The sequence below is a fragment of the Cygnus olor genome, chromosome 3 (assembly GCF_009769625.2).
Source record: "Cygnus olor isolate bCygOlo1 chromosome 3, bCygOlo1.pri.v2, whole genome shotgun sequence".
NCBI lineage: Eukaryota > Metazoa > Chordata > Aves > Anseriformes > Anatidae > Cygnus > Cygnus olor.
This window is the reverse complement of record NC_049171.1, coordinates 100,290,454-100,315,900: the sequence shown is the minus strand read 5'-3', so window position 1 is coordinate 100,315,900 and position 25,447 is coordinate 100,290,454. Positions and strand designations below refer to the sequence as shown.

Genomic DNA, 25,447 nt, shown 5'->3' with positions numbered 1-25,447 from the left:
GCTTTTCCAACCTTAATGGTTCTATGATTCTATGATTCTTGTTGACTGCTCCCAACACTACAGAAGGAGCATGGATACTACACGTATATTTAGAGAGGAAGGTCATATATTTGTCTGAAAAAAATAGGATGTCTTTCTTTATTTTTGAGTTATGCTCTTTGCAATATGTTTTTTTGTTTTGTTTTATTTTTGTTTGTTTGTTTGTTTTGTTCTTTTCCCTGGCGAGTCTGAGAAAATCAGTTAATTCATTACTGACTCATGTATTGAACTTTGACTTGCAAATGTTCACATCTTTACCTCATCCCTTTCCCAAATCACTTTCTGACTCTCATTAGGGCCCCTAATTAGAGTTTGGAAACAGTACAAATGCATGCAGAGAGGTGCTGATGGACCTACGCTATTATTTTGTTAATTAACAAAAATAATAAAAAAAAATACTGAGTTCCTAGGTATGAGTCATGTGCTGAAGCTCCTGCACAGAAAAGGATTTATGGTAACAAGAGTTTTCTGGAACCGTTGGTGCTGGTTCGTCACTTTCCAAGAGCTTCACCAAACTGTTCAGCAAAGCTCTCGAGCTAGCTCTGCAGCTCCACAGGGAACAACATCAAAGAAAAGCATTAGACTGGTACCAAAACCGAGAAAACGCAATCTCTGAAGGTCCCTCACATTTTTACATAATTCTCCCAACTCCTCTGAGGTATATGGGAATTTTTGTCAGATCACTTCTGTGGCCCAGAAACCACTCCTATTCTTTATGGAAAAAAAAAAATATATACATATATATCCTAATTTCTTAGCCCTGTCGGGACTCATTCTTCATGAACATCAATCTCCTGGTGCAAATGAGAGGAAGAAAAGGATTTTGCAAAATATTCATTGAAATTCAAATGCCCTAGGAAGCAGGACAACGTTGCTTACTCTCATACTCAGATGTGAAGTCTCTGACTCTGGGAAGATTTGTACCGAATTTAGAAGAGACTTCAAAACAAGTCTGGTTCCTTTCATTAAGGATCTGTGAGACTGGCACTCCAGAGTGAGGTAGATTTATATTTCTTTTGAGATAATATACACTGCAGCACAAAGATGCATAAAGTAGTTTTGAGAAACACATCTGAGGCATTGGAAAAAGTACAGGTATCCTATGACTGGTTGTTCCCCAGCATACTCAGAGCTAGCTCATGAATTTCTGTACAGTTCTGAGCTGTGTGGTATAGACAGGACCTTGTATAATTACAAGGAACATGGGTGGCCTCCAAGTACAGAATTGATTAGAACAGAATTGTTGATGTGTTACTTGCTTTACACTGCAGTCACTGATATGATATCTGTAACTCATGTGAGCTGCCTCATGCATTTCAGTGTGGGACTGATTATTACTGAGGATTAACATTCTTCTTAAAACTGGACCGTGTTGTGTGCCACTACCAGGTCTTCCCCCTGCAGCTTGATATGATAAGAACAGAAATTGCTTTCTCTGTTCTAACCCCATTTATTCTCTCTCTCCTTGCTGGAGGCTGAGGGTGCCATGCTGGGCAAGGACACCTCCCATTCTCTTCTGAGACTAAGCTATTAGCTGCACAAACTCTCTGGCTGACTAGAAAAACCTGTCACATCCAAGCAGATAATGATCTAGTCACCAGCTTGGTTATTTTCTGACTCAGAGTTGAAAAGTTTTACATTGAGTGTCTCTTCCACATATGAAAGGCAAAAGAAGAGTTCTCCATTCCTGTCTTTTTGTATGATGTGATTTACACTTCTCTGTCTCTTGGCTGAAATACAGTAATGCATTATAGACTTATAGACTTATTATCAGATTATACTTAGAATCAGTTCATGAAGATTTTGCAGATTGAGAAACTCCAGCTAATACAGGCTTCTTCAGGACAAACCCAGAACAATATATTTTGACATAACTATATTGCATCTGTGGTCCTCTCCCACACAGGCTGCCAAAGGTGTGATCCCTAACTAAGAGTAACTACTTTAATTGGGCTTATCCTAGTATTGTTGATATTTAAACTTTAAGCAAAAACAACCCACAAAAAACCACTACACTTGAAATCTTAGAAAAAAATGTTAGGATTCCTGTGCCACTTTTTTTCTTTTTTTTCTTTTTTTTCCTTTTTTTTTTTTTCCCTGGATGTTGGCTCTGCTGCATGCACAGATCAAAGTTTCATGCTCTGTCTCACTAACCATGGCTTTACTGCAGATTTGTATATGCAGAATGCCAGCTTGTGCCTCAGCTGTTCTTCAGATGCTGCTGATAGTGATAAACAGAGAGGTAATTGCAGCTCCGTCTGGACTGGAAAGACTTCATAGGCTGGTTGTATCTCCAGCATCCCTCAGCCCACAGTTTCAATCAAGAAAAGCATTCAGGTCTATGTGATGGGAGACAATGATAGTCATTTGAAAGGAGGTTTGGCAACAAATTTGCTGACAAATGCTTCTGGATAATGCCTCTGGAGAGAAATATGCTATAAAAGGCATGACTTGTTAATTCAGTCTGAGCAAAGAAAGTTCAGACCCATCATTTATTGGAACCCATTACAAGAGTTAATCTAAAGATTCTGACATACTCCCAAGACAAATACGCTACCAAGAGTAAGACACATTCAATAATGTATTCATGAGGAAATGAGGACTGTAACTGCCATACTTGAAGAGCTCTTTATATAGTTTAACACCCTTCTCCTAGTAGTGTCCGTTCTGATGCTAAATGATTCAGAGATGAATCGTGCCAAGCAAATGGTTAAGTGTCTTTCTCATCATGTAGCAGACTCGACCAGATGGTTAGTGCTTATTATTGCAGACACCCGAGTTTCGAGCCCTAGAGCATTAGGAAGCATTAGGAATTAAGTCTCCTGTAAAGCTTGGACCTCTTTATTATAGACTTTGGGGACATTTATGGCTTTGTTTTTCCTCTGCAGTCATAGCAGAGGCCCGCCTTTTTCAGAACAGGATTTCTCTTTGATTTTAACATTGAATTAGACTGAAAATCTTTCCACATAGCTCTGCTCTGCTGGAATTCTTATGACAGAAGCAATATGTCCAATACTGTCTGTGCTTAGCTGGCACTTAATTATGATGTACATATTTAGCTTTTTCAATTCTTTCTTTGCAAATCAGTTTCTGCAGCCATATAATAATTTCTGCCACTCCTTTTCTGACTTCTCTCCAACTTCTAATTTTTCCACTGGAAACTGAGGTAGCAAAAGGATTTTTCTGTCTTGGCTACCACACACATTACTGGGGAAAAAAATCAAACAAAACAAAACAAAACAAAAAACAACCAACCAACCAAATAAAAAACAAATGACAAGTACAAAGACATAGGTCAATGACTACAATGACTATGCAGGGTAGCAAGAACAAATGAAATATTTATTTACAAAAATACAAGGTGCAGAAATTAAATAGCATTTTAAAGATTTTAAAACCTGCAAAATACTCAAGAATACTCTACATGCAAGAATACTCCACATTTTTCCTCCCTAGGTATTTTTTTCTAAGGAACAATTCAGTGATAACTGAGACTTAGAAAGCAACAAAGTCATCTTAAAATCAAATCACCAATCTGAGATCATTAATATACAGGTATTTCATTGCCTTGTATCTCATTTAAAATATGTACCTCACCCCCTTGTTTTAATACAAATTTATGAATACAGGCTCTCTAAAGTGTCAGTGAAGGTAGACAGGAGTGCAGTGTTTCACCCATATGATCATGCCTAATGATTCTGACCTAAAATGACAAGGTTTTTGGATAAATCTTCTTAGTTATATTATTAGCTATAGTTATATCTATAGATGTATCTTTTAATGTCTAGGATATTTGTACTGCACCTTTAGGGCTCTAGGGAATCCTGGAGCTTGTGCCTACCAGCATATCTAATTCTTATAGTAACAGCAATTCTTGATTACAAACTTCCATTTGTTTAGTTTGGAGTGCTTTTAAGTAAGTTATCTAAGAAGATTTGCTTATTTATCCACCTAACAGTCCATCCTTCAAATCCATATCTTTCCAATTTAGAGAGAAGAATGTGGTGAGGGACCATATCAAAAGCTTTGCTCAAGTCCAGGTAGAGGATATCCACTGCCCTTCCTTTGTCCACCGATGCCATCACTCCATCATAAAAGGCCACCAGATTGATTAGGCAAGATCTGCCTTTGGTGAAGTCGTGCTGGCTGTCTCGGATCACCTCTTTATCTCGTATGTGCCTTGACATGTCTTCCAGGAGGATCTGCTCCATGATCTTCCCAGGCACAGAGCTGAGGTTCACCGGCCTGTAGTTCCCTGGGTCTTCCTTTCTCCCTTTCTTAAAAACGGGAGTAATGTTTCCCTTTTTGCAGTCACCAGGGACTTTACCCGACAGCCATGATTTTTCAGATATGATGGAGAGCGGCTTGGCAACCACATCAGCCATCTCTCTCAGCACCCTGGGATGTATACCATCTAGTCACATAGACTTATACACATCCAATTTCATTAGGCGGTCCTGGACTTGTTCCACTGTCACAGTGGAACAGAATCCGCTCCTTTCACCCTCTCCTCGAGGTTCAGGGTCCTGACAGACATAGGAAACTTGACCACCATTGAAGACTGAGGCAAAGCACTTATTGAGTACCTCAGCTTTTTCCATGTCTGAGGAAGCCAGTTCTCCCGTCTCGTTTATCAGAGGGAGAACACTCTCCTTGGCCTGTCTCCTCCTGCTTATATATCTGTAGAACCCCTTGTTATTCTTCAAATCCATTAGCAAGTTCAGCTCCATCTGTGCCTTGGCTTTCCTGATCCCATCTCTACATGAAGAGTGCAATGCTTTCCTGATGCAAGAAACGCCATGTTGTAGCAAGAAAGAGAGCAGCTAACGCTGACTTGTGGCTGCTTACCAGGGAAAGAAATGTAATTTGCCATAGCTTTGTTTAAATTTAACAATCTCCACCTGGATTTCAAGAGTTGCCCAGATGTTCTGGTCCATCAAGAAGGCCAGTGCTGGGCAGACAACGGCGCTGGCAAAGCACATTTCTGGAAAGAGGAACCCCAAACCCAGAATAAGATATTTGTTTTGTGTGGTTGCGAAGCAGCAGAGATGAGCTCCGGAACGTTTGGAGGCGGAACGGCACGGAGAGGAACGGCACGGCACGGAACGGAACGGAAGGCACAGGGAGCACAGCGGGCAAAGATGGCGGCGGCCGTGGCGGGCACACGCGGCCTGGAGGCGGACAGCGGTACTGGGGGGGAGGGCGGCAGGACCGGGGCTCTGTCCCCGCAGCCTTTTTGTTCCCGGGGGCAGCCGGGTGCCGTAGGCTGCTGGGGGTGTGGGGTGCGTGGTTTTGTAGGGAGCAGAGCTCGAGGGCTGTGGCTGTCTGCACAGGATGGGGGTTGCCGTCTGCTCCCTGCTCGGGGGAAACCTGCACGAAACGCCGACTGTGGTCATCCACCTGGAGAGCGCTGAATATGAATAGAGCACAAACACGCTCACATTTCATTATTTATATTGATTCTTGCCTTGTCGTGTGTTGTTGGGATACACCTAACTAATTGTGACCACTTCTTAGTTATGCGATGTAACTGGAATTCTTTTTCCGTGTTCTGTGAGGAACCAAGGCTGTGTCCATGGGGTCAGCTCCCAGTGGTTCTGTTTGGTCTGAGGGTCACAACTGAACCCAAGGGAAGCCTTGAGCAGGAGCTTCTTTCAGAGCTCCTTTCTGAAGACTGGTATATTCAGTTGTATGTGTCCATGCCCAGATAGATCACTGAGCAAGCGTAGGTGAGGAAAGTACAGAGATTCTGTGCATGTATGTATGTATACAGCACCCCCCAGTTAGGGCTTTTTGTACTGAAACTTTGTGAGACTTGAATCTTTGTAATTCACAATAGAGCTCCAAGAACTACTTCTGATGGAGTTAATCTAGTTTAGATTACTTTGCTGTTGACAGACAGATCCTTTGACGTATTCAAAAACTGTCAATCCTGGCTGGTTGTTGAAGCCTTTGTTTATCTTTCTGTAATTGTTCAAAGTGTCAATTGTCTTGCAAAATATTTTGATATCTGGCGTTATTCTCCTAGTTAATTAACAAAGGATGTCACTTATATAAGAAAATCAATACATGGTCTTGCGATTTTCCCTTTTTTAAACCTATTCTATTTTTTTACGGTTAACTGTGGAAGTTGGCTCTAAGCAGTGTGTGGAATTCAGGTTTGGACCTCTGGTAGCTGTTAGTTTTGGTATGTGTAAGAAGGTGCAAGTAGGGATTAAATCCTTGTTGCAATCCTAGATAGCAATATTCTAGCATGGACAAGGCCTACGGCTGAAAACTTGACAAGTTGTTTTACAAGTAGGAAGCAGGATGTGATTGTGCACCTACTTCATGTGCAGCAATGTGGTTTTGTTTTTTAATTTGGAAACCAGGATATAGATACACATCGGTAGCTTTAAGTAGTTTCTGAGTGTGATGGACAAACTTGTTGCTTCAAAATTTAAATTTTATAGTAAGGAGTGCTGAAAAAAATATTCATCCTGTGTGGGGTGAGAGAAAACACTAAAAAGCGTTCACCTTGATTGTAGTGAAAAGTCATATTCACGTAGGTAACAAACGAGTTCAGTAAGTATTTCTCTTCCACAGCTGTGGTATAGACATAAAACCTTGCTGCTTTCTGTGATGACCAAATGCCTTTCTAGCCTCTGAAGGTGGGCTCTGTTTCAAACTGGTCAACAGCACTGTTTTGCTGCTACCTCGTTTTATTGCTATTTCAAGAAGACACACGGTGAAGGCAAATTAATGAGTTAGTCTGACCACAGGGTATATGTTTATGTTTAAATAAGTAATGAATTAAAAATAAATATGATCAAAAGCTGTCTCTGTATAGTGTTATGGAAAATGGATCTTGTCAGCACCTCCTTAATTCTTTCTCTCAGTGTTTTGGCTTGTCAAGGTAACTGAAAGGGGTGTAGTAACGCTTACAAAGTTAAAGCCTTTGTTCCAGTGGAACATAACATTATGATTTCAAAATATTCTTTCCGAAGTAGTGAGATAGAGGCAGATAGGTGAAAGGCAGCCAGCTGTGTGTTCGGAGGTGAGGAGCAGTCAGTCAGCTGGTCTCTCAGAACCAGTGGGGAGTTGTCCCCTTGCAGGTGGGACTGGGGGGGGGGGGCGTGATGTCAGAAACCAGCCTAGTACGATCTATCCCAGCCTTGTGTTATCTGTCCATCACTTGATGGACTTTGCAGCCTTGAAAGCTGTATATAACATAATTCATTTGAATCTTCTGAGTGGCACAAGTGTTAGTGGAATGGGAGCTAATAGTTGCAGGACACTCACCTCTGCTGCTTGATTACCTGATAAGATGGGTGGACCTAAGTGACCAAGCATTTTGGTACACCCCAAACTTGCAGCCACTTTCATTCTAGTTAATCGTCCTCACTGTTGAGGACTTTATTTTTGTTACTTGACCCACCAAACAGGCTAGTGAGGGAAGTAGTAGATTCTTCATGTTTGTTTGTGTGGCTCTTCTTTCCTTGCTGTGTTTTGTGCTGTATCTGGATTCCAGACTTCAGTATTTTAACTCCAGTTACTTTGTTTTGTTTTGATGGGGGTATGAGGTAAACAAATTGGAATTTGAAGGTATTTTGTTTGTGTATGAACAAATCGAACAGAAACAGAAAATGGAACAGAGAAGCTCAGTGCCTCTGGTTACTTTTGAGCTACCTGACAAATGTCTTGGTTCTCTGTTTTGCAAAACAGTCTCCCCTCTGTGTTTGTGCCTAGGCAATCATGTTTTTGATGGTGTTAACTTTCTTGAGCAAACTTTGCTTTCATGTAAGAAATACCCACCTTCAATTTAATCTGGCTACATGCATTTAAACACTAGATGTCGCTATTGCAGTTTTTATACAAGTATGTACATCCATGTATATACATATATACGTTTGTATATACACATATAACTTATATTTTCCTAACTGAAAAATATCCTTTCCCCCCCCCCCCCAGATTTACCAGACCTAGTCATCAAAATATTTTTTTAATCTAATAATAAATTTCCAGGGATATCTTTTGCCTCTTAGCTAACCTGCTTAGGTAAAATTACTTCAAAATATCACTGAGAGGAGCAAGCAGTAGGTACATTCATTATGATGGTGCAGGCCTGCTAGAGCAGCATCTTAAGCAAGGAGTACCTGGCCCTGAAATTTAATAACATTTGCATATGGAACAAATCGAGCCTGTGATGGGCCTTTACTAGAAACAGAAATGTTGATGCCTTTTTCTTTTTCATTTTTCTACCCCTAGGTTCTGAGTTAAGCTCAGGGCTTCCAGATGACAGCTACTCGTCGGGAGGTGAAGCCTTGGATGGAGATGATGAGGATGAAGTGGCAGCCCTCGACAATGTGGCTGAAGAGGCAACAAACTCCAAACCTGGCCCGGGTGCAGGCTGGGCAGATGCCATGGCAAAAGTGCTCAACAAAAAGATACCACAAAATAAGTCCATCATCTTGGCCAAGAGTAAAAAACTGGAGAAGGAGAGAGAAAAGGAAAAACAAGAGAGGCTGGAGAAGAGGAGGAAGGTGAGAAAAAGACTCAGCATTTCATTGTACAATCAGTCAGGTGGGCATGCGGCAAGATCCCCTAAGCAGGGATTTGAGCCTGTTCTCAGTTTTGGAATCTCTACTCCACTGTGACCTCAAGTAGCTTCAATTTCTTGATCTTCTAGGTAGTCCTGCTCTAGGGTTTCTTACGTTACGGTTTTTTTCTGGGCCATTGGACAGGCTGATCTTTGGCGGCAGAGTTTTTGGTGTCAGTCAGCTTGAGGTGTTTTTGTTGTTGACAGGATGAAAGAAGCATCCTTAAGCTCAGATTTCTATTTACTGTTATTGATCTGGGGTATAACTCCTTTTGTTGGCATTAGGAATGCAGGTAGTTCTAGCTCTGTCATAGAAGGTGAGAAGGAGAAAGGACAGAAAACTCTGGTCATCCAAATTCTGCTGTGACTTCCAAAATCAAGGCCTCATGGTTGAGATTGCAGCAATCCATGACGTGCTTGTGAATTGGTTTGCTCCCCTTGATCCCCTGGGATCATAAAGATAAGGACTTTGAAATTCCATGAAAAACTTTTTGCATAAAACAGACTTCATGCAGCATCACCAGGACTAAAAACTGTTAGATTGTTGAAAGGGCTTAAAAATGTTACCTTACTCCTGGTGCAGGAGCTGCGGAAATAATAGCATTCTGCTATTGATGTTGTGTGGCCCCTGATAATTTAAAAGTTGATCATTTTGGGATTTGGAAACAGTGAGCCTCAAAAAAGACAAAAATCAGTGTTGTATACAGCAGTTCTTCTCCAGTGGGCTCTTGGTACTCTTTTGTGTTTGAGTTCTGCTCATTGTAGTTTTTGCTATGCACCGCTGTCAGTCACAAAAGCTGCATTATGATTAACTCAGCAGGGGAAGTCAAATTCCCAAGGCCCAAAATGCAACATGCCTGTCTTGACATGCCCAGAGTTTCTCTCTGATCAGCTTGTGAAGTATTGGAATTGAAAACTGTCTTTGAATCATTTCCTTGTCTGTAGCAGTCAGTGTGAAGGCATCAGTGCAAGAGACTTGCCTCAGACCTGGTGTCCAGCACTGTATTGGAGTTCCCCTTACCCTCAGCCAAACTGAGCTTTGTCAATTTATCATCTTTTATCTCCTCTTGCTGCATATTGTATCAGAGTATGCTGCATTCTCAGATGCTCAATGCCACTTACTTCATGTAACAATATTTATAATGCAGCTCGATAAAAAGCGGGAGTGGGAAATGATGTGCCGAGTGAAGCCAGATGTTGTCAAAGACAGAGACAGAGAGAGAAATCTTCAGAGAATTGCCACAAGGTAAGAGCATTTTGAAAGCTTTCCTGAAATACACATATATCTTAAAGGGAGGAAAAAGAGAAGAAAAAGCCTGTGCAGATAATCTGTTTCCAATCAGATTGAACTCTTAAGAAGTGACAAGCAGGAGCCAAGTGATTTATGTACAGGTCTGCATTGTACGGTATCAAGTTCAGCAAAAGATTTCAGAAGGTTTGCAAAAGCATAAAAATTTAGACAAGAATATAATGTTTGCTTAACAGAAGTGCTTTGCTAGACCCCTTCATTTTGTTTAAATTAGCAAAATGCTTTAAAAATGCAGAACAGTTATTTCTACTATTCTGTTTCTTCTCTCTCCACAGAGGATTCACCAGATACATGGCTGCTAGGTTTGGTTGCCTGTTTTGCATTATTGTAGTTCACTGCCACAGAACTAGTCGAGCTCCTTGTTGATACTCTCTGTATGTGTTTGTCTCCTTACCGGTCTCATTCCTCTGCCTTGTACTGCAGCCTCAGCTGCTTTTAAGATCTTGTCTGAGGAATTTAATAGCTGGTTGTAGGATGAGTAGCATGCTTCTGAAGATGAAACATGCTTTTGTATTGATCTCAGTGCAATGCGCCATGCTTGTTTTGGGGTCTGAATGGTTATTTGTAGATTTTTGTTACCGGCTCCTAGCAGTAAGTGTGAAGGAAGGTAGAGAATTGAAAGCCTCTTGTATTGTAGTAAATGTTACATCTTAATTAAATTGAGGTTCTAAGTACCCATTTTTAGTAACTAGAAGCCATCTGGCATCTGCGCTGATTGGTTGTTTTGATAGAAGGTTCTTAGCTGCAAAGGCAACTTGAGTTAAAAAGCTGTTTCTGTCTTGTTGTTCACCTCCTTTCCCTTGCCTTCCATCTTAGAGGTGTTGTACAGTTATTCAATGCTGTCAGGACTCACCAAAAGAACGTTGATGAGAAAGTGAAGAAAGTTGGGAGCTCTGAGAGGCGACGTGCTAAACTGCTGTCATCTGTTTCAAAGAAAGATTTCATCGATGTTTTAAGAGGCATGGAAGGTGTTAAAGGAAAGCAGAATCCTGGGAAGGGCACAAAAAGTAAACAGGTAGGCTTCACCTGGGTAAAATACTGCTTACAAGATACCTTCTCAGTGTAATTTTTGTCTGCTAATGTGCCTGCACTTCAGAACAGCTGTCATTCAAGTGCCTGCTTTTTCTTTTTTTTTGAAGACTATTTAGAAAGGAAGCTTTTGGGCAGCAAGGTACAAAACACTGCAAGCTTTCCTGATACAGCATCAAGCCTTTTGTACAAACTACTTATTTTAGCTGTGTTTATAATGATAATAATAATGGACTTTATCTTGCGTTCTGTGCATCATGAAACAAACTGTAAGATTTTAATGGGTCGAGACCTTTGAAGCTTGGGAAATAATAGTTATGAGTTCTTTAAAATTGTTAAAGGTATGGTGTCTATTCATCCTACATGGTATATTGGACAGTACTCTTTGTGGGTACGCACAGTTTCAGGCATTTCATACTCAGTTGTGCGGGTTGATTATGCTCTGCAACTTTGCGGCTTTGCTGTACAAGTGAATACTGCGACAGGAAGAAAGTGAGACATTAAATTTTATACGTAAGCTTTTCTCTTTCAAATTGTGTGTTGGGGCTGTTGGGGCTTTATTGCTGATACAGTGTTTTGGAAAGAAGTGTTTTAGCAAATCTTACATTTTTCCAGACATAGCCGAGAAGGATACAGTTTATTTGGACTTGTCCAACTCTTTATCAGTCCTTTTGATTCACTGAGTAGCTCAGGGTTAAAAACAAGTTGCTCAGACATGCTCTCTTGTATTTCAGAAGCTGCATGTTTTTGACACGCATTTGCATTCAGGTTTGAACTTTGTGCTTGCTAATGGGTGGAATACTTCTGTTGGCCCAGACTTACACCAGTTAACTAAGTGCTTTTTGGTGCCAGAAATAAATACTTTAATCAGTTGGGAGACAACAGTTTTTCATATGTTTTTTGTTTGTGTGCACTTGGGGAGCATGATGAAACGCTGCCTGGCATGAAGAGTTCATAGAATTTTCATGCAAGTGTAATACTAAAGTATTTTTTTTTTAATTCCTTGGATAATGAGAACAATTTAGCTTGGTGCTGACACTTTATTTCTCCTTAAATAATTCCAGCTTGCTTGTTTGGGTGGGGATGTGTGCATGTGTGGTTTTTTTTTAGGGAGTCGGGGGGCGGGGGAGTGTTGTTTTTTATTCCCTGGAACAGCAGAACGTCAGAGTAATAGCAGTGCCTACTACTATTGCTGATATTAAGGACTGGTCAGGATTATCACTAACAGTCATGGGAATTATTTATCAGCTGCAAAAACACGGCAGACTGACAATGAATCAACAGCTGAGCAAAAACGGATTTTTTTGTGTGTCAGATTGTAGAAGGGCAATTTTTGAATTACTACGGCAGAAAACATTGCAGATGCTTTTTTACCATAGGAGTGTCTTATTTTGGCAGCATCAGTAATAGCATTTTTCCTTTAAAGTGCTCTGGAGAAATAATGCTTTAGATGCTGGCTGTCTAGTGTCATTTTTGAGCATGGATAGGTGCTGCTTTCATATTGCCTGTGAACAAAATCTTCAGATTTGGGAGTTTTTCATCATGAACTTAAGACCATGATTCTGGGTTGGTTTATTTGTTTAGTTGTTATTGTTGGTGGTGGTTTTTTAATATTCATGTCTACATGGATAGACTGTCTCCCCATTTCCTGCCGTGCTGCATTCCTTCAGTGACTCTCCATTCAGCAGTGTACCAAGCTTTTTAAGAACAGTTTGAAAAAGAGTTTTGTTTTTTTTAATCTGCCTTCTCTTGTGAATATATCCTACCTGTCCATTATGCTCCCATATTCTTAGTTGTTGAAGCCAAATTCTGATCTTTAGTCTCCTTCTCAGAATTGTACAGACATTCTGCCACTGAACAACACTGCTGGCTTCCATAGTCGTATCATTGCTTCTTGGTCTTTTGAGGGTATTTCGGAGAGCAGTGAGCAGGAATGAGACTTTGAGACAGTGAATTCCTTAGAGCGCAAGCCTGGTAGATTTTTATGCCATCTGAAAGCTCTTGTTTGTTTGGTCTGGTGGTGGAGGTTGTTTGTTTTTTGTTTTGTAGTAGCCTGCTTTGTTTGTAGCAATTGAGAGCATGGCGTGTATTTCATTTTTGAAAAAGAGAGGGGAATATATTTATTTCGACATAAACAATGGAAGGGATGCCAATCCCAAACTCCAGGCTTTATGCCATCAATTAAAAAATCAGTCCAGAACAATAAAAACACTACCCCACCCACATAAAAGAAGCAGTTAGCAAGAAAAATAGCAGAATAAAGCTTTCCCAGTGAAAGCAAAGGTTTCTTTACCCACACCTGGTACTATGAAAGGAGATTGACTGTATTTGTGAGAATGGGCAAATACTTAGTCTTCCTCCTCTACAGTGGTTTTTGAGTGATAGATTTGCTGTCATGGTTTTGAGAGTTTGGCTCCTTCCAAATGTTAGGGATTGTTGAAGATATCCCTTACAAAGCTCTGTTGTGGTTGATTATTTACTCAAGTATAGGTATGCATGAGAAAAAGAAATTAAAAGCTCTATAAAGGCCCATCTGTAGTGGTCGGATTTTGGTGTGGCACAAATTCTTTTAAAAGTATGTTCTTTTTCCATCAGTTTCATGCCTTCATGGGAAGAACAGGTAACCTGTAAGTCTGCCAGAGCTTAGTGTTGTTGTTTATAGTCTCAAACCTTTAGCCATTGGCTCAAACACTACTTGGTGTACCCACCCAATGCAGCTGTGAAAGACTGTCAGGCTGTGAAAAAATTTCTCGTGCCATTTGAGACTGTAGCCCCTTTTCAGGTTTTGTGTGCCCAGATGGGAGTAATTACTCTTCTGAGCTGGAGCCAAAAACTTTGCCTTTCATATCACTAACTGTTTATCAAGGTATTTCTTAATCCTTGCTGAGCCAGCTGACTTGTGTAATGTTTTTCCCTGTTTTTTTTCCAAGGTACTGTACAAGATGCTTGCCTCTGGGTAAGGTCATGTAATATCCCTCCCCCTACCTTATCTGAAAGCTTTGTGTTGTGGGATAAGAATGAATAATGGGGGGGGGGGGAAAAGCCTCACTGTTTGTTTTTTTTTCTTGGGTGTGGGTTTTTTTGGAAGCATTTATCTGCAGATACAAGGGCTTTCCATTCTCGCTCAATGCAATCTTTACAGAGCATGTTTTCATTTCAGTATTTATTGCTTAGATCTTGGCTCTTTCCCACCTTTAAGAAACCTGAAGAAATGTTAATAATTTACATTTTGTTTGTTTGTTGTTTTTTTTTTTTAAATAGTAGTACTACATATCAGCTGTCTTTCTGGCCATAGAGGCTGAAGTAATCTTTATGTTTGTAGAGCAAATACAGAAGTAGACAGTGATGTTAAAGGATTCTTTATGCTATTCCTAGAGAGTTAAGTTCCTTTCAGAGGTATGCCCATGAAAGAGATGTCACAGGGTCTAACATAGGTGATATTTTTATCAAGGACACTTCATTCTTCTAAAGCCCCCAGGTATTTTAATTTCTCTTCCGTAGGCTGTAAATCGTTAATCTGACCTGGCCTGGGACTTATGGCAACTGTTGGTCTGCAGGGGAATGATAGTAGATTGTAGCCTAAACTGAATCCTTACTGGGAAAACATGTCCTATTCTTAGCACCGTTTTCTGGAAAAGACTTCATAAATAGGGAGTTTGTTATTTTTTCCAAGTTAAATTTTTAATTGTGCTAAGTTTCACATATATATTTCAGTATGTAGTTGTTGAGAGGCCAGTTTCAATGCTCGCGTCTGTTATTTGCAGATTATCTTAATACATGTAACCTACTCTGGTTTTCGTGCAACCAAGTGCTCCAATTAAAGTCTAAGACTCCACTGAATTAGAATAGACTTCAGGTCTATTTCTAGCTTTAGGCGTCCATCGCAATTTTCTGGGTGCAGTTAAGATCATTGGCTTAGGGAAGTACCTTTGCTTCCAAGGTTGAATGAAGTTTCTGATCCTTTAAATCTATACAGGAATGCTTGCTGGTGCAGCGAATTAGAATTCTGAAATCTTAATTGTAAGAAAGCAAAGAACTTCAGAATTAGCATTTCCAGAGCAGTCTCAGCCCTTCTCCCTTGCAGCATGTCAGTTACAGTAAGGTCATTCATTCTATGATTTCAGCAGAAGCAACAGAAGCTCTCTTAACTTTTTGCTTCTCATTTGTGCTTCTATTTCCAAAATGTGTTGATGAAGGCACCCCCATCTTCGAGGAATTTGGTAAGGTGCATCAGCACCTCTTTTAAACTTAAAAGGAAAATTTTAAGTGATAATGACATTCCAGAGTAGGAGAAGTTTATTACTGTGACTGTTGTATTCTGTCTTCACAGAACTAATTGAAGGAGTAACGATGCATGCCTGTGTTCCAGCAGATTTGGGGGGGCAGCCAAGTATTAATTTAGTTCACATGCAGCCAAAGTAAAGTTGTTCTCCTACTTCTAATGTCTTCCCATTACATTCACAGTAACTTGAATTTGTATTTAGTTATAAATCGTGCATTTCCATCTGTCTTTCATATGTGTGTACTTTCTTGAAAGCCACCTATGTTTGGAGTTTGTTTTTATTACCAATATTTGCTGATGAACTACCTACACTCTGTATTCTATTTCACATCCTTATGGATAAATATAGCACAGTCTGCCACCACTGTGCTATATTCTAATTACCTTATCTTCTCTAAGATAAAGGATTATTCTGCAGTGTTAGAAGTTGTTTGACATTTTTACTTTCAATCTGTTTACAGGAAGATGTATTGACTTACCGTTTTTGGGTCATCAGCAGGGTTGGTTGTTGAAAATATACAAGTTCAATTTTCTGTTTAATGGCATACATCTATTTCTGTTAACATGGGAACGTAGGTCTTTGCCAGTATTTTTATAAGTATTTAATAGATGTCAGGAATCTAATGCTGTGAGTTCACTTTCAGGTAAGAGAGTTAAAATTGATGTGATGGCTTTATCTCACTAGGTTCACCCTTTTTCCTGTGTTCTTGCCTTCAGGTTTCCCTTTCTACTCTTTTTGTATCTCCCAGGGCTTGTTTTCTTTTCCTGTTGTACTTGACTATAAGTCAGGAAGGAAAAAAGGCTGTGATTTGCACAGTCTGCTTTCACCAACCTCTTTTTCTTTTTTTTTTTTTTATCCTCTTTGTTTTATGTTCCCAGGAGGTTCTTTCCCTCTGCCCTTCAGGGCCAAGCACACAGTTCTATACTCTGGTTCCTAATGCTAAAGTGGCCCTGGCAACTGCTTGCACAGGAGGACCGGTTCTCTCTTTGTCATTGTGATTCGCATGTGGTCACTGAGGACGGTTATTTCAGGAGAATTTGGCTACTAAAAGCCTGTCATATCAACTGAGGTGATGACCTCAGGTTTGGGAAGGCTGGTCCCCCAGGTGTTTAAAACTTGGCCACACCTTGGAAGGTGTTCATGGAGATAGCAAAAGACATTCCCAGCTCCAAAATAGTCATTAAATGATTTGTAAGTTCAAGAAAATGCATAACAAGGTATTAGCGAATACATGTAGGAAATCTTTCTTCCTTAGAGCAGACAAAATGTTTTAAGTTCATCTTGCCTTGGAAAGAGTTGAGGTGATTTAGTTGAAACATTGCAAAAACCTTCAGCCTGAGGCAGGTGACTGCAATGGAAAACTTCAGCCTAATGCAGTTGAAGTTTGGCAGGTTTAAGTGAATTTAAACAGGGACTAACAATTGAAATGTGATGCAATATTCAAACAGCTCCATCTGTAATATTTGAGAGTAACTTGCCTTGCTGTTTGATTATTAATGCACAGGAGACTATGGTGTTGTTCTGTTTTCCCAGACAATGTCGCCAAGCTGGTTTTCAGTAAAACTGTGTCTAAAATAACCACAAACTTGTGGTATACATCATTTTCTGATCTTTCTGTAAGTATACAAAGCACAGACATCCAAAATGTCAAATCCTATTATAGAATTGTTTTACTGAAGTGTAAAACTATGATTTGCAGAATTATTTTAAAAGGAGAGTTGTCTTCAGTGTAATCTGTGACTTTTTTGACTGGAGTTGTAAAAGTGCATTGTGTCAGAGCCAGGGGAAATCTTTTCATTATTTATTTATTTTTTATTTCATGCATTTTTTCCCTGCAACAATGGCAGAAAACTTTTTTAAAATGCTTCAGGTCATTATTCTTTTGGGGACCTATCACTTTTTCCAAATTACAATTCTTTCAGCTTTTTATTCGGAAAATGCTGTAACTGTCAAACAGCTGCTTCCTGGTTGCTAAAGAGTACTTCCTTACCACTGCCTGCACCCCTACCAAATTTATAGTTTTTGACTTCAAAACCAACCTCAGCAGATCTCACAAAGTTATGACTGTGGACACAGCCCTGATTTAATGAAAAAACAACTTTAAAAAATATATCCAGTTTTATCTGGTAAATCGAGTTGGAAGCCTTATAAAAGCAGCTGTCCACTTTTGGCTTTGTTCATAACTCTTATAGGTAGGGTAATGTAATTAGAGAAAATAAATCTGACCGTTCCACAGAGTTTATAGAAAAAGTTCTCTGAAAGTAACAAATACTGGGTGGGACTTGTCTCTCTGAACCATTTTTTTTCCCCTCATCTAAGCACTTTCTATGGCAAATTATCTTGAAAAATTGATTGCTTTACTTTGAAGTTTTATTAAGGTATAAAATGTTCCTATTTCCAAAGTGTTGAACTAGCAGATGTGAGATGTGTATTATAAATGACCTCTGTGCACACCTACTCTTCTGTTTATCTTGGTAGAGTTCAGGAGTGATGGGTCAAACTGCTTACAGCTTCCAATAGTTAGAGGGTTGCTCAATTCAGTCTGTGTATATTTATTTATTTATTTTCTTTTGGATAATCTGGCGAGTTTTTAATGACTGTTTCTGAAATTCACTGGAAACTTGAGAAAGATATATATAATATTTTTTTAACCTGCTATTACAAATAATACTAAAGCTGTATTCTTGGAAAGATCTGACCTTTTTTGACTTTGTTGCCAAACCCTGGATGGTGTTCTTCTCTTTGTGGCCTCTTTCATTACTTCTCGATATGCAGTCATTGTGAAAGCGTATGCAGAAATGTAGAAGGAAGGATTGGAAATGAGGAGAAAGGATAGCCAGATGGCTAAGATAAGGGATTGGGATCACAGGCAGTTTATTTCTTCACTCTCAGGTTTTAACTTCTAAAAAGCAGCCTGGGAGTGTCAGGGTGTATGGTCTGTTAATGAATTTGCTGCTTGCTTATGAAGGTGTGTGGGAAACTGCAGCAAAGTAAACTCAAAGAAACTTGGATTTGCAGGCATATAGTTTATATTGCAAATGCCATGTAAGTAAAAGTAGGGGCAATGAGCGCAGGGGCGTTTAGCCAGACAAGCTGCTTAGTGGTCATAAAAACTCCAGTATTTCATATTTAGTAATAAAAATATGCATAAGCTAGATGTATTTTTTTTCTCCTCTTCCTTCCTCCTAGGTTTTGGATAGCTATACTTGTTTCAGGACTCAAAAGTAACTGGAAGTCCTGAGTCAGAAAAAGGAGGCTTTTTATTAGCTCTACTTCCTAATCAGCTGTACTTTGAGATGATTTCTTAAGTGCTGGAGGTAAAGGACTTGATTATTACTATGGTCTTCGTTGTTTGAGATAACCTTTTGGGACTTGCTTTGCTATGCCTCTTGCTGAAACATAATGGAAAACAGTGGATGATTTCAGCATCATTTATAGGAAATAATTGGTATCACGTTCAGATTATTAAAAAATCTGCAGGCTGCTAATTTATTCTTTAAAAAAAAAAAAAAAAGGTTCAAAAGTACTCCAGACAACTGCTGGCCTTCATGCTTCCTTACTGTGCTAGCAGGCAAACTTTTTTATTAAAAGCATGCAGAAGGTCTCAGATACCCATCTGGGACAGTGCTTAAGTATCTTTCATAAATGAGTAATGTGAAAAAATCTGTTGTGACTTGAAAATACTTGTCTGAAGTAGGTTGTTGTAAGACATTATTACTGGACTTCTGAGGGATAGTGGATAGAAGGCCTTAGTCTTAAACTGATATTTTTTTCCAGGCGCTTCTACGGTAGTTACATATTTTCTAGGTACAGTGTAAAGGTTAAGAAACTGTGCACCTTGCAACAAGGGTATTTTGGATGTGGGGAATGTTTAGGGTGAGAGCTGATCCTTAAACTCTTGTCATGTCTTCAATTACTGCACCAAATACATATTAAAAAATGTAGCACCAGCTTCTTCTATCCCTTGTTGTGTGGGATTTTTTTCTGGGCTGAAATACTGATTATCTGGAAAAGTTCATTCTTCCTTCATTTGAATCACATCCAAACAGAAAAACTCTTGGTTCATTATTTTCCTTTTTAGGAATATCAATAGAAGTTGGTAAGGAGGAGTCCATCTAAGTTTGCTCTTGGTAATTAGCCAATGTTTTTTGGTATACAATGAACATTATTTTGCTGGCTGTGGTTCCTGGAAGCTCAGGCTTAGCTAGCACAGAGACCTACCTAGTCTTACTGATGAGCAGCATGATCTTTTGTGAGACAGAATGAAGATTCTCAATGAAGCAATGCAGCTACCTTAAATCTTATATGTCAAACCTTAGATGTCTTATGAACAAAATGCTTTATGATTCAAGTATGTCACTTATCAGACAAGAATTTATGTAGCTGGTTATGGTATTCAAAGTATAACATAACGTGATGCTTTAAATGCAACAGTCTTGATCGTATGCTGTTTTCAACCATACAACTCATTGGATCTTTGTCAGGAATTTATGGATCTAGGTGCTGTGCAGTCTTTGCTTTACGGATCCTATTGTTCAAGTAGATGAAATGTGAAAGCTCTATGGAGACTGACAGATGGAGAAAAGGTAGGAATAACAGGTGAATGCTGCGATAGTAGTGACCAGTATACTAGGCAGTAATTCCGCTGGCGGTGGTATAAAAGCTGGTAAGTGGGCATTGCAGGTATGAAGGTAAAAGCAAATAGCTGAGGATCAGATGCATGTAGGAACTTTTCCTATAGTAAAGATCTCACTGTACCTGAAATAAGTTGATCAACAGTTCTGCTTTAAACATAAGGTGTGTGGTTTTTTTGTTTTGTTTTGTTTTGTTTGTCTGTTAAAAATCATTAAATTTGGGTGTTTGCTTATATTGCTCTTTCAGATTCTTAGGCTACAGTTTTATTTACTCGCAGCTGAGAGGAAACTTACTTTTCTTAGCCTGTGAGGTTGGATATTCCTGAAAATAAATTTAGGAGTAATGATTTTGTTGGTGTTCTTTGTCTTCCCACTCCAAGGTTTGTCTCTTCTTGTGTGTGTTTTTTTTGTCTTTTTTTGTTGTTTTGTTTGTTTTGTTGCTTTTTTTTAATGGAGACACCTCCAGTACATGCTGTGTTTTTGAGTTAGGCTTCAGTTAGCTTGCCTGGGGATGAGGAACAGCATAGCAGCAGTCATTTGGAAAAAGATGCAGGTTGGCAGGGAGAATAATTGTCAGACTTAACGTGAGAATGCATTTTGGCAGTTACACTTTTAACTTCTTGGTTGTGACAAAAGCCTCCCTGTATTTCGAGTTCTTGGATGTCTGTATTGAGCAAAATAGAGGAACTTGGGGAGGCAGCTCAAATTAATTAGGCATGTTAGAATTGTTTTCTCAGGGCTTAAAATTGTTGCTTTAAAGATATTTATGTTAGAAATTCCTTCCCTGACAGGTACAAATAAACATTTATTGTATGTGATTGTAAAGAGAGATGCCCCTGCAAGCTCTGGCATTTCATCTTGTTCACGGAGCAAAGGCGTGGGAGCCCAATACACTGATCGTAATTCTTACGTTTGAAAAATGTTAACTTGTTAATATTCTGCAGTTATTGTCTTCTGGACAATAGGGGAATCCAGACCATAAGGGAATCTCTACAGTCATGCAGATACTTTTGCTGTTGTGCAGGTGCAGAAACTGAGGTATGTTCAAGATCCACAAGCTAGTAGAAAGCAGAGTGAAGTCTAATCTGTGCATTCTGTTTTCAGGACATATACTTTAACACTCACCAATAAGCATTACAGGACTTTTATCAGCCTATGAGTAAGGCTCTGAAAAGCTCTGGAAAACTTTCCTGCTCCAGTTTGAGACTAGTGCTATCCCAGTAAGACAACAGCTAAAAATGAGAATGTCCTGTGACTTAGACTGAACTTAATTCTCTCGTGCTTTCAAAGGAAGCAGGCTCTGGGCTAAGGCACTCGTTTGCAGACTGAAGCAGCTGATGCGCAGTGGTAAGTCTCCTTCTGCTGCTTGCACTGCAAGACCACTGAAAATTGCTCCAGAAGCATCCAGGAGTCAATTCCAGCCCAGATTCTGCAAGTGATGTCCGCTTGTTCTAGATAACAGAAATAAGCTTTGTTTGTTGATTGGTTTTACTAGGACTTAACTAAGAATTTCTGCTCGTCTTGTCCTGGTGCAGATTTTAGAGAATGTCTTCAAACCAGAATTAGTTTGGGAAGTACCTCCCCATTACAGAGGTACTTGTGTCAGACTTGAGCTAATGCTGTGATAGCTTAGGTGACACATCAAACCACCAGTTTGTGGTGTTTGTATGTTCTCTTCAACTGGGCTATCCAGCTTTCCCAGCAAATGGGCCATCTGCACTATGGTAACTACAGCTTTGGGTTTTGGTCTGTCATATTGCAGTGATAACACCACGTACCAGTGACTCCTGAGACATTTTGCTGGTCGCTGCCTCTCAGACCTTTCTGAAACAGGTTACCACACCTTCAGGCAAAGAACAAACCCATACAAAAGCGTGTATAAAAGGTGGGGGGGAGGGATAACAAAAAACAACTGTTCACTCCTTGCCTTACCACTTCATGTGGCATTACACACTTATGTTTATATAGCCTGTTTTGTTTGCATGTGGGGATGTTCAAAGGGAACTTCAGTGATGTCGTGGAATGTGGGAGAGGTGGATGAACAGCTGACTGGGAGTTCAAAGGCAGTTGTATAGAATGAAGACTGGTTTATTTTCTAAGTGCCAAGAATCACTTTTGCTTTATTTAGATTAAACTAGATTATGGCATTGAAAGCCCAAGTACATTAACATTCTTATATAAAACAATGGGGGAGGCAATATTACAGCTGAACTAATTGTTAATTATACAGATAGTCTTGCTGCATATTTTCTTAAGACTCCGGGAATTTTTTTGTGATAGAATAGATTGGGGTAGCTGTGATGGGAAAAACAGAGCAGTGAATGACTTAGGAATGAAGATACCAAACGCAGTGTTTTCTTCACTTGGGAGCATGCTTAAAACTGATTAAATATTTGCTTTCAAGTATTTAATCTTCATCTTTCAGGCATGGACATGCTACCTCTGTCTGTCATCTTAGCGCTTGTATAAATCTCTATTCAAACCTTTGTGTCTCCTTACATAGTGGGTGATTCTGTGGAGGATCAGCATCCCTTTTTTGTTGAGGTCCTGCTTTTGTCCTGTTGTTCGCTTGCTGAATAGTGGATTGTGATGAATTTGAGAATGGGGCTTGTCAAAGCCTGAGCAGCCTTACTCTGTCATTGCTGACAATAACGTTTGTTGTGCGCGTGTGGAAAAATAAATGGCATCTCTGTTGGTTTTATTATTATTGGAAAAAGAAAATTGGATTTTGTAAGGAAAATGGGGTTTTTCTATTTGGGTATTTCAAGTTTTACTCTGTGGCACGTTCAAGCAGTGATTGTTTCTAAAAGTTCTGGGATTTGTTTTTTTTAAAAAGTGTTTTTTGTAATCATTCTGACCTTTCCCTACTCTGGGACTTTTCTCTACTCTGGAAAGATGGACATATAGAACAACTGGAATCTGGTTTTAAGAAAAAAGAAAAAAAAAAGCTTTCAACTCCTTGTGTCCAGCAACAGAATAGCAGAGTTGGCACTGACATGCGTTATTACCACAAGAATATCTTAAGGTCTGCATATGGACCTACCCAGTCTGTAACACTCTTAATTCGAGTTAATTGATCACCCTGCCTGAGGTGATTTCAGGCTTTACTAGATATTGCATTTATGTGAATTTCTGCAAGAGTGAAAGAAGATAGAAGTTGCTCTCCTGGGGGAAAAGGGGATTGTTGTTTTCTCCACTGCTGCTAGAGGTGGGAGAGTTACCCTTAGGAGTAGGCATTATGAGAGCAGCCGTGAAGACAAAAAATAAAATAGGGGGGAAAAAAAAGGTGCATGCATCCTGATGAATAGCTGTAGTACTGTAGTGTTTCTCTTTTCTTTTCTTTTTTTTTCCCAACTGGTCCCTGGGAGATTCCTTTTGGGAAGGAAGGTGTTAAGATTTGTAATGCTATTTTTGTGAAGGTAACCTTTCAAAAACTGGTGAACAAGTCGCATTTATAAACATTTCTGTTTTGGTTACCCATTACAAATATATGTCTTGTTTGGCAGACTTTTTACGCTCAAAGAGCCTCTCTTGGTGTGATGTGTTAGATTAACATTGATCTGCATTCTCTATTCGTAATTTCTCTTGCTGTTAAATTCTTTATGCTGCTCTCTCTCAGAAGTGGTGTGAGCATTAGCTTAAGGATGCAGTGGTTCTACACAGTGTGTATGCCTAGGAGTTTAGAGATGCACTGCAAAGAAGAGGCATGAACAAATGTCTGCAGCGATCATACGTTTACTATGCGTTTTGCATCTAGTAGGCAAAACCACATCCACAGAATGCTGCAACATATAATCCTAATCTGCTATACAGCATCAGGAAGTGGCAGTTACTTACACTAGTGTGAACCAGTTGAGGCCTACCTATGCTTTTGAGCAGGGGAGTGGGAAGAACAGTGAGTTACATGTTTCAAAGACCCTTCAAAAGTAAGTTGTTTTCAGTTCCCCTGATTCCTCTTTGGTACAATAATTTTTTGATTGCATGTTGGACACTGTAGCAAAACACTTCTGAGGAACGATACAGCTCAGAGGCTCAAACTATTGAAATCCTTCTTCAGTACATTAAACAGTTTTTAGTATCAGTAGGAATGTCCGACTTGCTTCATATTGTTCTTTAAAACTTTTGCCACAGGATGGAGCTGTTGCACTGTCCAAGTATGAGCTGTCACTTAGAAGAACTGCAACCTAGCAACGTTTTCAGTGCTAACCTGAAACTGAGGCTCCTGTCACTTAACTGTTCACCAGTCCGTGTATTGTGGCCTCAGTTTACCCACTTTGAAGAAGTAGGAAACTTGGAATAAGGTGTTGTTGGCTTGCTGACTGTAGATCAACTTTCAGTTTCTTAGAGGCAGCTTTGCACCATATGACAAGCCCAGGTAGTGAGGTAATAATCCACATAAAGGAGATTTGGTTCATGTATCACTGAATATGTTCAATATTAAATTTGTTTTTTTTTTTTAAGCCTTTATTAAATCCATATTTGTGTTTTAGAAATGTGCCAAGAAGTGTTCTAATGAAGCAGCACCTGGGGGTTAATAAATGATATCATGAATCCATTTTGATTGCCAAGAAAGATTTTAATAAAGGAAGCTATGCCCAGGGTTGACTGTTTCATCCACAATGAATAATTGATTTGTTTCCTTATTTCTTTTATTGGTTGGTTAAAACAAGTTTCCTTATCAGTATAAGGTTGTTTATGATTGTCTTTCATATTTGTATGCCATTTGCATGAAGAGCTGGCCTTTGGGATGTCTTTCAGTGCAAATGGTGCGTGAGGTGTTATTTTGGTTGGTTGAAGGACTTCCATCTTTTCCTGTTCCTCTTTCACATTCTCATCTTCTCTTCCTTACCCTCCCCTCAAACATACAGGGTGAAGTGAAGTCTGAAGAGGGACCAGAATGGAATATACTGCGTGATGACTTCATGATGGGAGCATCTATGAAAGACTGGGACAAGGAAAGTGATGGAGAAGGCAATACTGAACAAGGAGGTGGTCTGAAACAAGAAGATGACAGTGACTAAATGAAACTGAAAATTATTCAAGATAATTTTTTATCTTTTTTCTTTATTTGGATTAAAAGTCAACATTCTGTGAATGTACAATGGTTGGAGGATGTTTCTTTTCTTAAAAAGAAACTTACACAACTTTGGAGTGTATTTTCTCCTCCATGTCAAACTCTTATTTAATATAGCTACATTTGCTATACTGAAGTCCTGAAATATTTTCCAAAACATGTATAATTTTCAACATATTTCCAAAATATTTTGTACAGTCAAAATAGTGGCACCTGCCCAATGAAAGACAGATTTTGCCAAGGTCATTAAAAGTTTATACATTAGTCATGGCAGTTGATGTATTAGTGCGCCTGCATTTGCAAATCAGTGTTGCACTTTGAAAAGTTGTTAGCAATTCGCAGTAGAAATGGCTTACAATAAACACAGAAATGCCTTCACCTTGTAAAGTTATCGGACTCCTATAGAGATTTTATTACTTTGGCCAGGAGAGGTATTGTAGAAAAGTAAGCGTTAAATATAATATATATTATATATATATATATATATATATATATATA

General features: G+C 39.3%; 1 protein-coding gene across 1 annotated transcript; it reads left to right on the top strand.

Annotated features, from left to right (window-relative positions):
• The first annotated feature begins 5,095 nt into the window (after nucleotides 1-5,095).
• Nucleotides 5,096-25,337, top strand: RRP15 (ribosomal RNA processing 15 homolog). Its single transcript, XM_040552813.1, has 5 exons — nucleotides 5,096-5,226; nucleotides 8,290-8,564; nucleotides 9,769-9,866; nucleotides 10,746-10,944; nucleotides 24,744-25,337. The coding sequence occupies exons 1-5, from the start codon at nucleotides 5,181-5,183 to the stop codon at nucleotides 24,894-24,896; spliced, it is 771 nt and encodes a 256-aa protein (XP_040408747.1). The 5' UTR covers nucleotides 5,096-5,180; the 3' UTR covers nucleotides 24,897-25,337.
• The last annotated feature ends 110 nt before the right edge of the window (nucleotides 25,338-25,447 follow it).